The sequence below is a fragment of the Quercus lobata genome, chromosome 3, assembly GCF_001633185.2.
Source record: "Quercus lobata isolate SW786 chromosome 3, ValleyOak3.0 Primary Assembly, whole genome shotgun sequence".
Classification (NCBI taxonomy): domain Eukaryota; kingdom Viridiplantae; phylum Streptophyta; class Magnoliopsida; order Fagales; family Fagaceae; genus Quercus; species Quercus lobata.
In genome coordinates, this window is record NC_044906.1 from 10518560 (window position 1) to 10535066 (window position 16507).

Genomic DNA, 16507 nt, shown 5'->3' on the forward strand with positions numbered 1-16507 from the left:
GAATTGTTGAGACTAGGTTTTAATGTTGGTAAAATATGAACAATACCTTGCCTAAGTTTGGGGTTTTTAAACAAGTGTTAAAATGCATTCAAGATGAAGTGCATGTTATTGTGCAACTCGTAGTTATCATGACACATGCTTGATCGATTGAAAATACTAAGTGTCGATTGATTGACGCTAGCATTCAATCAATCCAAAGTCAAGATTCTAGTTTTTTGTTTTCAACCCATTCTAGCCCACAAATTGCCAAGGGTTTTGTGCCTACCAAACCGAACTATAAAAGAAGGAAAATACTAGAAGTACAAATATCTTACAAATCTTTTTACATGTTATTGATGTGGTAAGTGACTATTGGTAAGTGAAGAAATGATGTTAATGGTAAACTCAGATGAGAACTAGTAAAAGTTGATCACATCAACAATTTGTAAAAATATTATAAAATAATTTGTGACTATAGCATTACTCATAAAAGAAACCCTAGAAAACCTGAACATATACTTTTCAAGAGCTTTTTATTGCATCTAGCTCTAGAATACAATTGAATCTTCTCATTAACTCCACAAATGTGAAAAGGATTATCACAATTACAAATCAAACTTCAGGGCACCAATCTTTCATAAACCAAGCTAACAGGACCAAAAGCACTTGAATATTAGCTGCCCTAGCCATTTAGGCTTGAATTTTTTAATTACAGCTCCGCACAAAAGCACAACACACATGAACAACATAAATATATAAACAACTTGCTTCTAAAGCCACCTTGTTGACTTGACTTATAGCAAACTGGCTGATTCAAGATATTAAGACTCCGGCGCATCTTTCAGCTGCAATATTTTATCTTTGATTATTAATGATCAGAAAAATGAAATTTATCAGAAGAATCACTTGACATTGTTTCTTCTTGACATCCATGACGTTGAGTAGAGCCTCGTCTATAACCATTTTTGTATCTATGAATTGAGTATAGAGCTTCGAGAAAAGGACAAAGCTTCAGGGAGGAGAGAAAGGGAGCTTTGTTGTTCACCATAATGACCTTTGCCATTCTGCTTCTGGATCTTTCTCAATAGCAACTTGCGTCAGAATGTAAGACATGGCCATTTGAGGTGCATCCTCGCCTAACAATTTCACCAGTATAGACAACTCTTCTCCAATAGGTACTGCATAAGTTTTACAAATGAGGCGATTGATTTAAGACAAAGGGAAGAAAACAGAAAAAATACTTATGAGTTAAGCTTGAGAAATGAAAAGTTTCAACTATAGGTTTATTATGGCAAATCTAGCGGATATTTTTTACTTTTGAAATCAAAATGATTTTATCTATGGACAATAAAGGGAAAACTTCTCTTCTAATGCCCTATTCTAGAAAAGAACAATCATAATTTCAATGTTTTAAGCTCTTGTAACCTCCATCCATCCCAAGATCAATCTGTTGTTTGATTCCAAACCCATGAATTCTAGCAATTTCTCAAAGAAGAGTACAACATATTGAAAAATTTAGTAAGTTTTTCCGTATGCTGGATATAAGACCAGTATTTCAATGAAACATTCTATGTAAGGCAATTATTTATATGAACATTATGTAAAAGAAGGCTTGGACTAGACCTCTAATGCCCTGTAAGTTGAAACTTGTTCAATGTGAATTTAAACTCACAAAAACACAGCAGAATGACATTAGGCAATATTTACAGTAATAATAAAAAAAATTGTAATGATAATTACATAATTATATTGTTCTACTTCTCGGATAACATGAAAAAGTTAAGAGAAAAGCACATTTTGAGAAAAATAAGAATACTAAATACGTACATGTCGAGTTGAGATATGCAGTGCCAGACTACCAGAACCCAGAGTTTATTTCATTCATGTACTTTGAAAATAAGTTACTGATTGTGCGGGAAGGCTGAAGCCATGAACTCAGCAAATAGTATAGGAAATTGAACTGCAAAAGAAAGACAAGATAACTAAACAACAAAGGTCTATTAACTCTTTATGCACATAGTGACTATCAATTTTGATGTTTTGAAACAATAGCAAACAATTCAAATTTTGAATTTTTAGATTTCTTTGCAACTACCAAATGTTGTTCCCCCCCCCACCCCCCACAAAAAAAAAAAAAAACCAAACGTTGGTTGGCAAATAATTTTTTTTTTCATCCAAACAGTGTCAAAAATAGCATTTCAGTCAAAAACACACAAAAAAAAAATGCAAATAAAAGAGAAGCAAATGAGAGTTGCAATTTCAATTTGAAGGTATTATCACATGTTAAGAAGTACAAAAAAGTCAATGATAAAAGTATATATCCATTTTTTAACTTCAATTCTCCTACCAAGAATGCTGGTGCTACAACTGCTTGGAAATTTAAATATAATAGAGGTCATGTATGATGTACCTTCCTAGTGACGGTAAAAAAATAGGACATAAAGGCTACAAAGGACGAAATTAGAGGCCAATCTTTCAAATCATCATCACTATAAAACTGCTATAATGGACAACACCATTCTCCATGCGTGTAAGTTCTATCACGAGTTGTTTTACTATGATAATTACCCTTGTCTATGATTTGAATCATAGTGTTATACCAACAGATTAATGCGGCATAAGAAAGACAAAAGAAACCAGACATGTCAAAAAAGAGCCTAATACAAAATCAGATCAATATTTGAAGTACAAATCTGAGAACATTTGGTCAATGGACATATTAGTATGTCAAGTGGGAAGGCTTACCTCCTAGGCAGTTCAGATTCCTTGCTTGCATCTCCAATTGCTTGCTGAACTTTTCTGTCCTCAAAGTTCCCTAGTAAAGTGTGGATTGATTCCTATGGCTGGGATAGAGCTCCCTTCTAAACTACTCTTCTATTATGCTTTTCTAGAAAAGAGTAAAGACACTTGCAATGTGTGAGTTCTTTTAAACTGCATTTGGAGATCAATTTAAGGATTTGATTCCCCACCTACCAATTCTAGCAAATTCATAATAAGTACACCATTCTGAATAATATACAAAATATTTTGTGTACTGGATGTAAGCCCATTATTGTAATGTAACATTGTATGGAATTGAGCAGACAGGCAAACTGGTATTATTTGACAAAATTTTACTAATTGTGTGAGATTGAGATAAATCAATTCACGATGTCTAAAAAAGAAGAGCTAGATATTCTTGAATTGACAAAACAATATGGAAAAGGGAAGCTTTGACTAGACCTCTTAATCCCCTGTAATTTGCAACTTGTTGACTATGATTTAAAACTTAGATAACCACATGGTGGAATGATGTTTGAACAATATTTTTTCTTACCTTAAAAAAAAATGTTTAAACAATTTTATGGTAATAATATAGATATTCGAAAAAGTGATTACAAACACATACAAATCTATTGTTCTACATCTTACATAATGTGAAAAATATAACAAAAAAGAAATAAGAAAAGAAGAATAAAAATGCAAACCTTGAATGTAAGCCTGATGATGAGGAGAAAACAGAGGACATTAAAGCAAAAACAGATGAAATTGGAGGTCAATCATTCAGATCATCATCACTGTGGAACACCACGCTGGAGAACACAACACCATTCCCCATGCTTATAACTTCAACCACAGGCTGTGCCTAGCTTAATTAGCTTCATCTGTGATTTATATGATCAGTGACAACCATTCCGACAGATTAAGGAAGAGAAAGATAGAATAAACCAAATAGTTGCATGCCAGATAGAGAACCTATTAAGGCATCAGAGCAATATTTGAAGGACAAATTTGGGAAATTTGTTCCTTGGAAATATTTGTATGTAAAACAGGAAAACTTACTTCCAAGGCAGTTCAAAATCCTTGCTCGCATCCCCAAGTTGTTGCTGAACATCCCTTCTCTGTCCTCAGGGTCTGGTGGGTGGGATTCAGGGATTATACAAGCATCACTAAACTAAAGAAGTTTGCAATGAAAAACATAATGTTTTAAATGATTAGAATAATATACTTTTAATCACAATGGACAAACAATGATAATGATCTAAATAAATATAAGGCCTAGAGGCCTAACCTCTATTTCAAGGAGATATAACACGTTAAGATGAATTTCAAAGCCTAAGCATTAAACTAGGGATGAGTATCATGAGCCATACATGAGCAATCCAAAGAGTACTTAGCAATGCTTTCTCTTTCTTTCTTCTTTTTTATAAATTTTTGGGTGACTAGTTTTACAGACTATTTCCAACAGCAGAATGTCAATTCCTATAGTGGACTTCACTACTACGCATTAGATGTTGAAAACCCACTTACAAACATTAGAATCAACAAAAACCAGCAATTTATTCGATTCCTATGCAAGATGAGGAGCATAAAAATAAGTATATAACCCAAAAAGTATAATTCCAATTCCTACAACAAAACAGAGCTATCAAAGACTTTATGCAAAGGAGAAGCAACAAAAAGTATGGATTTAATAATCAAACAAACAAAGTAAGAAAAATTTATCACCTACCATATTAGGGTTTTCTTTCTAAGATAGATCTTGTGTCTGTGTCCAATACTCAAAATAAAAATCACAAGCATATCTTGATTATTAGTTCCAAAGGGATTGAGATGGTTACTTAATCCAAGAAATGAAGCCAAAGCATTTGTAACATCTACATATCTAATGGTAATCGCTTCTCATACTTTGCACTCTCCCATGCTTAGAAACATTTAAGCCTCTGAAAAAAGCAAAAAGCACAAAATATTTACTTAGGAACTTGATAGATAGCAAGTACATAACCCTATAACATCAAGACCAGATGATTAATAATTATAGGTTTGAGCTATGAGGGCACCCCGCTTTCTTCTTTAAAAAAAATTATTACCAGTTGAATAAAAAAAGTTTGAAGAACTAAACGATAAATGGAAGAATGAGTACAGTTATTAAAAAATTAAATAGTTTGCTTTCATATGTCACCATTTAAGATCGACTGCTATAGAAAACCAGATTACAGGTTAACCTTGTTTGCAGCATCTTTGAATGGATAACAGGGCTTTTATTTATTTATTTATTTTTTATAAGCATTGGGGATTTTGTACTTAAAGCCTTGCCCATTTCTCTCTCTATCTCTGAATTATCTGTTTCAGTCCCTACCTACCTATCTTAGTTTTAAGTTTGCATAATGTGTACAATGAATGAGGCCAAATGAGAACAAAACATTTTGCATGATGTTCTGAATGAATAAGACCAAAACATTTCTGCAACCTTAAGGGTTGGAAATTAAAGTTATTGACCATGGATTAAAAATCAGATGCAATAGCATGAAAAGAAGAACATAAAGTTACCTATATGTGAATTAGAATTGAATGACCCTAAGAAAACAATTGTAATATGGCTTCATTGCCTTTTTCTTTTTTATTGAACATATTAGTTACTAATTGGGGTCTGTTCATTTTTGAATGCCATTCCAAAATTGGGCAACTGCTGATGGGAAAAAACAAGAGAGGCATTTCTCAGCTCATCCCCTCCACTCCTGGTGGTAACATTCCATTCTCCCCCACACTCTACACACCTTTGTACTAGATCTCCTAAATCTATAACACTAAGCCAAGAATATTAGCACACTAGATTTCATACCCTAAGACTTTGTTTTTGTTATGGTATTAGGTGATAAATGGGACTCACATGTGTTTTGAGAGGAAATTCTCATGAAACAGTCTCATAAGATACTTTTCCAAAATATAGAGCACTAAAGCGCACACACTAAATCAATACATATTCTATAGTCAATACATGAAAATGAAATCTTGACTCTTGAGAACCTGCTATAAATTGATTTGTACTTTGACTCCAATATGTCAATGTATAAGTTGAGTTGCATCCCAAGCTTCTGAAACTGAAAGCATATACTTTTAGATTGTGCAACTGATATTAGTTAGTGTGTGGTCCATTCCCACCAAGGTTTTTGGGTTGCTCCCTATCTCAAGTGAGATTCCACTTGTTTGACTCGTATTACCCTCAAGCTGCTACTAGGAGGAATTAGTAAACCATATTGGGCTGTAATATTGACAAATAATATACTATTATTTCCAAATGAGTTAGGATCGTCACGAAAAATGAGGAAGAAATGTCACAACAAGAATATATCTTATCATAAAATACTAAAACCTCGAAACTTCTTTCTCATATACACAAATGTAGGTACGTGAGAAGAGTATTAGAAAAATTTATGATTTAAATCAAAATTAGAGAAAATTTATGTAACTTATGCCAACAAACTTTTTCAATAATCACCAACTAAGGAAGAAAATCATTCAAGGTGAAAGCGTCAAAGGCTGTCATATATGAGTGGTCAATAATGTCATCAAACATTGAAGATGAATGCATTAGAGGAATAATAATACTAAAACCTCTCATTTTCAACTCTTCTTATGGTTGATGGAAACATCATCCCAAATTCATAAGATGGTACCATTGTGATCATTATGAGCAACACTCTAGAAATTATTAGCTTTGGATCCAAAATTTTCATTAATGGTCTCAACAATTAAAATGTAAAACAAAAAATCCCTCAAGCCTTTAGCATATCAATGGCACATACTAAAACATACATATACTGCATTATATCAACTTATTGATTTTAAGAAATAAATCAGACTGCATAAAGAGAACTTGGCCCCCAATTCCCCCACCAAACAAGGCCATAATTGAGCTTAATATATACTCAGTACTTGGACAAGGCTTTGCTTGTGCTGATCTGCCCTTCAAATGAGGAATTTCTAATTTCATGCTTGCTTGAATAAATTTACTATTTTTGGGATATGAAACAATGTCTTCAAGCTTGTCTAAATTGAACCAAGCGTGTAGCAAGTCAACAGATCCATATAAATGTTTGCTGGGATGTGAACACAATCAGCCATCATAATGAATGGTATGCAGAAACTAGAGCTTGATCATGAATTATAGGATCACCTATACACAATCTTAAATCTTCACTAAGAAGTTGGTCCATATGAATGTCTTTTCTCTTGTTTTTTCATTTATTTTTTTTTATAATATTTTCTTGATTATACATCACATAAATTGTCTTAGTGTGCGAAACTAGTGGGCAGGCAAACAAGTAGAAAGATTATTTAAGAAGTGGGCAGAACATATTTCCTTCTTCAATTATATATAATGAAGAATATTTAATAAAAAGATCTCAATTGTGCAATACCTCTCGCATTCCTTATGGATTTCTCAATTTTCTTCCTTGATCTATGTCTGCTACAAATTCTTCCTTCATCTTCATCTAATACACCAGACACTCTTAAGAGGAACATCCCTATCAGTTGAGAAACCAACTGACAAATTGGTTTCAGCAAATGGTGAATTCGCTGCCGGGGCTTCCCTGTTGGAGATAATGCCTTCTGCTTTGCCATATGGTTAAACAAGTCCTCAACTCCCACAGTTGTTTGGATGGCAAACCAAGATGAACCTGTTGATGAAAGAGGTTCAGTGCATTTTATTTTGAGGTGCATCCTTGCCTAACAATTTTCAACAGTATAGACAGCTCTTCTCCAATAGGCTTAGACTGCAAAAGTTTTACAAATGAGGTCATTGACTTAAGATGAAGCGGAGAAAACAGAAAACATACTTATGAATAAAGACTAAGAAACAAAAAATTTCAGCTATAGGTTTATTATTGCGGATCAAATGGAAATTTTTTTACCTTTGGAAACATAATGATTTTATCAATGGACAATAATGGGCAAACTACTCTTCTATTGCCCTTTTCTAGAAAAGAACAATCATACTCACAATGATTAAGCTTTTCTAACCTCCATCCATCCCAAGATCAATCTGGTGTTTGATTCGCCACCCATGAATTCTAGGCTTCTAGTAACTTCTTGATAAAGTGTGCAACATATTAAAAATTTTAGAAAGTTCTTTTGTATGCCAAATATAAGACCATTATTTCAAAGAAACATTCTTTGTAAGACAATTATTTATAGGACAAAGTTTAGCAATGAAACTAGTTGTAGCCTACAGCTACAACCTTATTTAATAAAATAAACATTACTACATATTTTGAAAATCTAAACATTGAATAATTGCATGTTCTTTACGCTTTTAATATACAAACCAAATTTTGTATCAATGAGATATTATTTACTATATGATCTATAAACTTATATTTTATGCATAATTTAAACTACAAAAACTTGCAATTTAAACAATTTATTGATGACATAGTTATTAGTCTTTAATTTTCTAGAAATTTTACAAGCAAGGAAGATATAAGAAGATGTAATATAATGGTGGATTTGTCGAAATTGACCTTTAATAAAAATATATTGAGTAAGGTTGTAGCCTAAGGCTACCAATTTTGTACCTAAACTTTGTCCATAATGGATATTATGTAAAAGAAGGCTTGGACTAGACCTCTAATCCCCAATAAGTTGCAACTCGTTCACTATGAATTTAAACTCACATAAACAGAGCAGAATGACATTGAGCAATATTTATAGTAATGATACAAAATTCGTAATGATAATTACATAATTATATTGTTCTACTTCTCAGATAATATGAAAAGGCTAAGAGAAAAGCACATTATGAGAAAAATAAGACTTAATAGGACCTGTCAAGATGAGATATGCAGTACCAGTCTACCAGAACCCAAAGTTTATTTGGTTCATGTACTTGGAAAATAAGTTGCTAACTTGCAGGAAGGCTGAAGCCACGAAGTCAGGAAAGGAATATAGGCAATTGAACTGCGAAAGAAAGACAAGATAACTAACAAAGATCTTTAACTCTTTATGCATAGTCACCATCCATTTTGATGTTTTGAAAGAATAGCAAGCAATTTAAATTTTGATTTTTAGATTTCTTTGCAAATACCAAACGTTGTTCTTCTCCAAAAAAAAAAAAAAAAACAAATGTTGGTTGTCGAATGAAATTTATTTTTCATCACAACAGTGTGAAAAAAAAATCATTTCACGGTCAAAAACACAAAAAAAAAAAAAGAAAAAAAAAGAAAAGGAAAAATGAAAAAGGAAAAAAGAGAAGCAAATGAGAGTTGCAATTTCAATTTGAAGGTACTATTATATGTTGAGTACAAAAATAGTCAATGATAAAAGTATATATCTTTTTGACTTCATTTCTCCTACCAAGAACACTGATTCTACAACTGCTTGGAAATTTTAGTATAATAGAGGTCATATTAGTCTACAAACCTTCCTGATGATGGGCAGAAAACAGAGGACATAACGCCTAAAAAGGGCGACATTGGAGGTCAATCTTTCAAATCATCATCACTATAAAACCTACCGCTATAGTGGACAACACCATTCTCCATGCTTGTAAGTTCTATCATGAGTTGTTTTACTATGTTAATTACCCTTGTCTATGATTTGAATCATAGTATCATACCAACAGATAAATGCAGCAAAAGAAACCAAAAAATTGCATGTCAAATAAAGAATCTAATACAGAATCAGATCAATATTTGAAGTACTCTGAGAACGTTTGGTCACTGGACATATTAGTATGTAAAGTGGGAATACTAGGCAGTTCAGAATCCTTGCTTGCATCTCCAATAGCTCGCTGAACTTCCTTTTTCTGTCCTCAAAGCTCCCATGTATGGTGTGGTTGATTCCTATGGCTGGGATAGAGCTCCCTTCTAAACGGCTCTTCTATTACGCTTTTCTAGAAAAGAGCAAAGGCACTTGCAACGTGTAAGCTCTTTTAAACTGCATTTGGAGATCAATCTAAGGATTTGATACCCCCACCTACCAATTCTAGCAAATTCACAATAAGTACACCATTCTCAATAATATACAAAATATTTTGTGTACCGGATGTAAGCCCATTATTGTAATGTAACATCATATGGACTTGAGCTGAAAGGCAAACTGGTATTATTTGACAAAATTTTACTAATTGTGCTAGATTGAGATAAATCAATTCCTGATGTCTAAAAAAGAAGAGCTTGATATTTTAAATTGACAAAACAATATGGTAAAGGGAAGCTTTAACTAGACCTCTTAATCCCCTGTAATTTGCAACTTGTTGACTATGATTTAAAACTTAGATAACCACACGGTGGAATGATTTTTAAACTTTTTTTTTTCTGACCTATCAAAAAAAAAAAAAATGGAACAATTTTATGGTAATAATATAGAAATTTGAAAAGTGATTACAAACACATACAAATCTATTGTTCTACATTTTAGATAAAATGAATAATCTATCAAAAAAGAAACAAGAAAAGATGAATAAAAATGCAAACCTTGAATGCATGCCCGATGATGATGAGAAAACAGAGGACATTAAAGCTACAACAGATGAAATTGGAGGCCAATCGTTCAGATCATCATCACTGTGGAACACCACAACGTAGCGCACAACACCATTCTCCATGCTTATAACTTCAACTACAGGCTGTGCCCAGCTTAATTAGCTTCATCTGTGATTCATATGAGTAGTGACAACCACCAATAAATTAAGGTAGAGAGAGATAGAATAAACTAAATAGTTGCATGCCAGACAGAGAACCTATTAAGGCATTAAAGCAATATTTGAAGGACAAATTTGGGGAATTTGTTCCTTGGAAATATTTGTATGTAAAACAGAAAAACTTACTTCCACGGAAGTTCAAAATCCTTGCTTGCATCCCCAAGTTGTCGCTGAACATTCTTTCTCTGTCGTCGGGATCTGTTGGCTGGGATTCAGGGTAACAAGCATCACTAAAAGTAAAAAGTTTGCAAAGCAAAACATAATGTTTTAAATGATTAGAATAATTTACTTCTAATCATAATGGGCAACAATGATAATGATCTAAAATAAATATAAGGCCTAGAGACCTAACCTCTATTTCAAAGAGATATAACATGTTATGAGGAACATCATAAGCCAACATGAGCAATCCAAAGAGTAGTTAGCAATGCTTTCTCTTTGTTTTTTCATTTTTATAAATTTTGGGGTGACTAGTTGTACAGACCATATAGAAACAAAAGAATTTCAATTCCTCTTGAAGGAAATTCCAAACAAGCACGTGATCCATGCATTCCGGGAAGCAAACCAATGTGCTGATGCATTGGCTAAAATAGGAGCGCAATCTTTGTATAGTTTTGTTACTTTTTGTAGCCCACCGTTTGTGGTGGAGGATATATTAGCTTTTGAAAAGGCTAATTTACGTTGTAATAAACTTGTGAATTCCTAAGTTAATGATTAAGCTTGTTTTACCGAAAAAAATAAAAAAATAAAAAAAAAATAATTTCAATTCCTACAGTGGACTTCACTACTATGTATTATAGGTTGAAAACCCACTTACAAACATTAGAATCAACAAAAAGCAGCAACTTATTCAACTCCTATGCAAGATAAGGAGCATAAAAATAACCCAAAAAGTATAATCCCAATTCCTAAAACAAAACAGGGCTATCAAAGACAAGAAACACATCACTAACACTAGAAATCTATGTTCATCCAGATTCAAGCTTTTAAAGTTGTAACATCAAAGCCTGAAGATTAGCAACTATACATTCAAGCCCTCAAAATTAAGGATAGAAAGTTGCATAAGTTGTAGATAAGCAACTATGCATTCAGTCTGGGTTCTTTTTAAAAAATAATAATAAAAATTCTTCCTTGACATTCACCATCATTGGTGATGGTACCGTTGTGAGTTTGGCCTAAATTTGACAAAGTTGCTAGTAATTTCTTTGGTGGGAGTTTTTGAGAGATAATTAAAATAATAAATTGATGTTTCATCCAAATGACAGATGTAGCAGAAGAGGAAGAAGTTACCATTTATTGGTTCAGACTTGCTCACACGCAGATTTCAAGATTTCATCAACATGCACTTAAGAAAGCCATTGCTGACAGTGTCGTTGTGAGTTTTGCCAGAATTTGATAAAATGATGGAAGGTCACTGTTTATTTCCCTGAAATCAAGAATATGAGCAAGACCCACATAAATATTAGGCAAAAATGCAAAACTCACCTTCTAACTTTAATTTTTTTTTTTTTTAATAATTTGGAATTAAAAGAAAATAAGAAAAATCTGGAAAAACCAAGCAGAGGACCAACCCTATCACTTGGAAGGTCTCTCGTCATCCTCTCCACCATCATCATCGTCATCCGAATCATCTTTATCTGACCTCTTCCTCTTTGCCGGAACATCAACCTTCCCCACCATCTTTGTCTTCATCCTCCTCATCGATTTCTTCCTCCTCGCTGCCGTTCTCCTCTGGCTCAAAATCACTAGCATCTTCCTCATCCTCGGCACATCCCCTGAAATCAAGAAAATGAGCAAGACCCATATAAATATTAAAAAGCAAATGAAATAGAAAGAGGATGAAATAAGTAGGAAAATGTAAACAATCCGTATCAGAATCCGAATCCCTATCCCTAAAGAAAACCATATGAGTTATTTGAGATTAGTGTACCGAAATCAAGAAAATGAGCAAGACCCATATAAATATTAAACCGCAAATGAAATAGAAAGAGGTAGGCAATTGATTTTGAGTTGTTTACTTTTAAATGCAAATGAGTTAAAATTTGGTGACACTGTTCATTTGATTAATCTATCTAAAATTCCAGCCTTTTATTTTTTTTAAATTATTTGTGAAATTTTAGGAAACCCATCAATCAATTTTGGATACATCACAATGTAGCTGAATCTAAGCAACAACAATAAACCGCTCTAATTCAAATTTATGTGAATATGTTAAATTTCTTCAATCCGCGTTGTTAGTAATTTATTTATTTTCCGCGGGAATTTTAACCAGAAAATAAAGAAGAAGAAGCAGAACGAGTTACCTCGTCATATCCTCAGGATCATCAAGTAATTTGATGATTGGGATGTGAGAAATGTTGTGCCAGTACTCTCCTGTCTCTGTTCGGCAACATTTCATGATAATTGGACAGCCTTTGATCTCCAATTCCTTCAATGGAGTTGTACGCAGGAAATCCGGCAACGACTTTAACTTTGTGCAGTATAGAATTTTCAACTTTTGAAGACGTGGCATTATAGTAATACAGTCTTCGTCTTCCTGTCCCCCTTCTCTCGTTCCTCCAATCCATTCTTCCCACACCCACAAACTCTTGAATTCGAGATATTTCAAATTTGGGAATATTTTTATGTCTTCTTTCTTGTTTTCAGATTCTATTCCCAAAAATTCAACTCCCACTTTTTTCAACCACCACGCACGCGTTATAGTTAATGATTCGAGGCACGGAAGAATATTCCCCAAAGGAGGCAAACTCATTAACTCCACGGCGTCATCGAGATGAAGCTCTTTCAAATTGGTTAAAGACGCCAACCAAATAGGAGACATTGTGGTGCCCCCGTAATTACTAATGCGTAACTTCTCCAATTCTTGAGGGGGCTCTAACGCATTAAAAATTAATAAATTACTCTCAATTGTTCTTCTATCAGGCTGTGGAAAAATCGTTGAACCAAAACATAGAAGAGACAAATCGCGAAGGTGCTTCAAATTTTTTAATCCTTCAAATTCACATCTTTCGCTATCCTTATCACTAATGAGGACCCTATCTAATGTTCTAAGAGAAGTCAATCTTCCAATCTCTCTTGGAATCACTAAGTAACCTCCAGTAAGAAGTCTTAAGTTAATTAATTTACCTATCTTCTGCGGTAATATGGAAATATTATTACAATCAAGCCTCAAAAATTGTAAATTGCATAGATTACATATAGTTTCAGGCAATACCCATTTAAATGGGTATTTGTCAGAAGAAAAAATCTTTTTGCACCAAATCAAATTGAGATACCTTAGATGTATTAAATTTCCTATTGTATCCGGAATTTCCATTCCACTGGTTAAAGTTAATACCCGTAAGAGGCTAAAATTCTGGACTAAATTAGACATGTTATAATCACATTGATTAAAAAAGATGACAGTGCGTAGATTTTTGGATATATCAGCAGATGGAGGAAATTGGGATGCTGTTGAATATCCCAAATGGCAAGCTTTAGTAATTGATTGTGCAAAGTCATGCACTATATCATGCATTTTGTACCTCGTGCTCATGTTGCTCAAGGCATGCTCGTCAAACCATTTATCTTCCTTGCATTCAAGGAAGAAAGAGCGTATGACTAAATTTTCAAAGTATTCTCTTGCCTTGATTTCCACCTCCATATTTCCCTTTGACTCAACAAATCCGTGTGCTGTCCACATATATACCAACTCATCAACATCAAAGACATGATCTTTTGGAAAGACAGCACAATATGAGAAACACCGTTTCAGTGGTGACGACAAATCAAAATAACTCATTAACAATGGTGCAAAAAGACCTCTTTCAACATCTTCAAATTCCCACAAATTGTTATTCAAAACATACCTCCATTCTTCTCTACTTTTCTTAAAGCGCATGAGACTCCCTAGAGTCTTTGCAGCAAGGGGCAAACCTTTGCACTTCTTTGATATTTGTCTGCCAAAGTCTTCTAGTTGCTCACATTCCTGAGGATCTCTATCAAAAAATGCTATTTTACTAAACACCAACCAACAATCTTCCTCAGACAATTCGTTCAACTTGATCGTATTTGCACTTTCCATCATCTTTGCAACTTGGTATTTACGTGTGGTGACCAGAATTCTACTACTTTTGGAACCACAACTTTTAAGTGCATCTCTAAATGGCTTCCAAATTGCATAGTCTTCGGTCCACACATCATCAAATACAAGAAAAAACTTCTTTCCCCGAACTTTATCACAAATTCTATCCAATAGACTTTGCAATGCAGTCAAGTTGGGGGATTGACGTTCAACACATTCAAGGATTTCTTTGCCAACCTTGCACTGATCGAAAGGATCCGAAACACAAACCCACACTTTTATCTCAAAATGGGCTTGCACCTCCTTATCATTGTAGGCTAATTGGGCAAGAGTAGTTTTTCCAATACCGCCCATGCCCACCAAAGAGATGACATGGAGGTATTTTTCTTTTTCAGTACCCTTACCCAATAGAATGCTCACTAGATCATTCTTAACCTTACCACGACCAAGAATTTCAGACACATCAACATAAGAAGTAGTTTTTGGTCTCTCAAATACATCTTCAATGGGCCTACTCACTTTAAACTCGAACATCTGCTTCTCTTTGATAATCTCATGTAATTTTTCGTTAAGGTCTTTTATCTGATGAGCAATATCACGATGCTGAAAAAGATCAGGAACTGAGGAATTGAAGTTGGGGGTAAAGTGCCATACGTTCCTCTTCTTAGCAGTACTAGTTTCAGCTTTTTCTTCTTCTTCGAATTCTTTTTGTTGTTTCTCAATCTCTGCTTTGATCATGACAGTGTCCCACTCATCCAACACGTCGTCGATCTCGTACGATACGCCTTCGAGCTTCTCAAACCAAAGCTTCACAGCTTCCTCCTTCAGCTGCCTCTTCTCAGCATCATTGAGCACTGCCTGAATGGTACGGAATTTGCTTGCAAGCTTTTGGACTTCTTCCTTAACAGTTACAGTCAACTTGAACTCTGAAGAAGCTAAAGAACCAAGCCGCTCCAAGATAGCAGAAAGTAGAGCAACAGCCATGGTTTGGAAATGGAAATTTTGCTGGATAACACAAGACAAAAGAAGAGCCTGTGAAAGAGTACGTAGGTAGATGGTTAAACGGTTGAGCATTGAAGAGAAACCAAATACCAATAGCAAATAGTCTAGCTGCTCAAAGTGCTTGCAATAATGATGATGAGGGCCCACGTTTTGATATCTCAAAAGGCAGGCCAGCTCTGGTCAATCAATCAATAAGTCCACACTGTATATCACCGGATCACACTGTAATCCACCCTATAATCTTCAGTCTATTTTTGTAAATTTGGCGTGGATGGTTCTTGTTATCTTATTTTATAATTCAGTCTATTTTTTAAATATTTATAGATTTTATTTCACTTTTTAGTATTATTATATTATGCCAACTAATTTTATCACGTGACACTCGGTGAAATTATAATCCACGTAAACCCATCCTTTTATTTTAATTACTTATAAGTCCTTCAACAAAATAATTGAAGCCCCACATAACAAATAAGTGAAAAAAGCAAAAGCCGTGTCTATTGCCCTTGGAAGTGGAACCCACTATCTCAAAAGCCTGAGGGCTGAGGGCCTACTCTGTTAAATGAAGTCCACGCGCGGGCCGCATTATCACACTCACACTGATCCGAGCTTTTCTTCAACCCACCTCCAAGTAATATGAATTTCCACACCTTTACACTCACCCTAATGCATGGGACCCTAACGAAAAGACATAACTTTAGAACCTAATAATAGAAAGGAAAATTCTAACGAATATTCTTAGAATATTGATTATTAATTTATTTTAAAAAAATTTTGATATTATTTTTATAGAAAATAAAAAAAAATTATCAAAATATTATTTACTTTTTTTTTCTTTTTTTATAAAAATTTTCTTTAATTGGAATATTAATCAATGCCCTTAAGGCACTCGTTAGCATAGCCCTAATAAAAATACCATTAATTTCTTGTGGTAAGAAAAACTTGGGAGATCTTTTTATTTTTCACAATTGAGATTTAAAAATTTTCCTCCATTTATA

General features: G+C 33.8%; 1 protein-coding gene across 12 annotated transcripts; it reads right to left on the bottom strand.

The window, feature by feature from the left end:
• Positions 1-483: 483 nt before the first annotated feature.
• Positions 484-15552, bottom strand: LOC115980002 (disease resistance protein RGA2-like). 12 transcript variants are annotated; one of them, XM_031102169.1, is made up of 13 exons: positions 12748-15552; positions 12016-12219; positions 11735-11870; positions 10571-10649; positions 10218-10394; positions 8568-8700; positions 7161-7517; positions 4581-4682; positions 3802-3913; positions 3447-3623; positions 2725-2866; positions 1807-1939; positions 484-1157 (listed from the first exon to the last, which is right to left on the bottom strand). In XM_031102169.1, the coding sequence occupies exons 1-2, from the start codon at positions 15489-15491 to the stop codon at positions 12108-12110; spliced, it is 2856 nt and encodes a 951-aa protein (XP_030958029.1). In that variant the 5' UTR covers positions 15492-15552; the 3' UTR covers positions 484-1157; positions 1807-1939; positions 2725-2866; positions 3447-3623; positions 3802-3913; positions 4581-4682; positions 7161-7517; positions 8568-8700; positions 10218-10394; positions 10571-10649; positions 11735-11870; positions 12016-12107. The 12 variants fall into 12 exon arrangements, with proteins under 12 accessions (XP_030958029.1, XP_030958031.1, XP_030958028.1 ...); XM_031102171.1 differs by lacking the exon at positions 4581-4682 and having other exon boundaries at positions 7161-7421; XM_031102168.1 differs by lacking the exon at positions 4581-4682.
• Between the last annotated feature and the right edge of the window lie 955 nt (positions 15553-16507).

Coding starts and splice junctions, on each gene's coding strand:
- LOC115980002 (XM_031102174.1), bottom strand. CDS start 15,491: ATGGCTGTTGCTCTACTTTCTGCTATCTTGGAGCGGCTTGGTTCTTTA. Junction 12,220..12,747: donor GATCCTGAGGATATGACGAG/GTAACTCGTTCT, acceptor TCTTGATTTCAG/GGGATGTGCCGAGGATGAGG.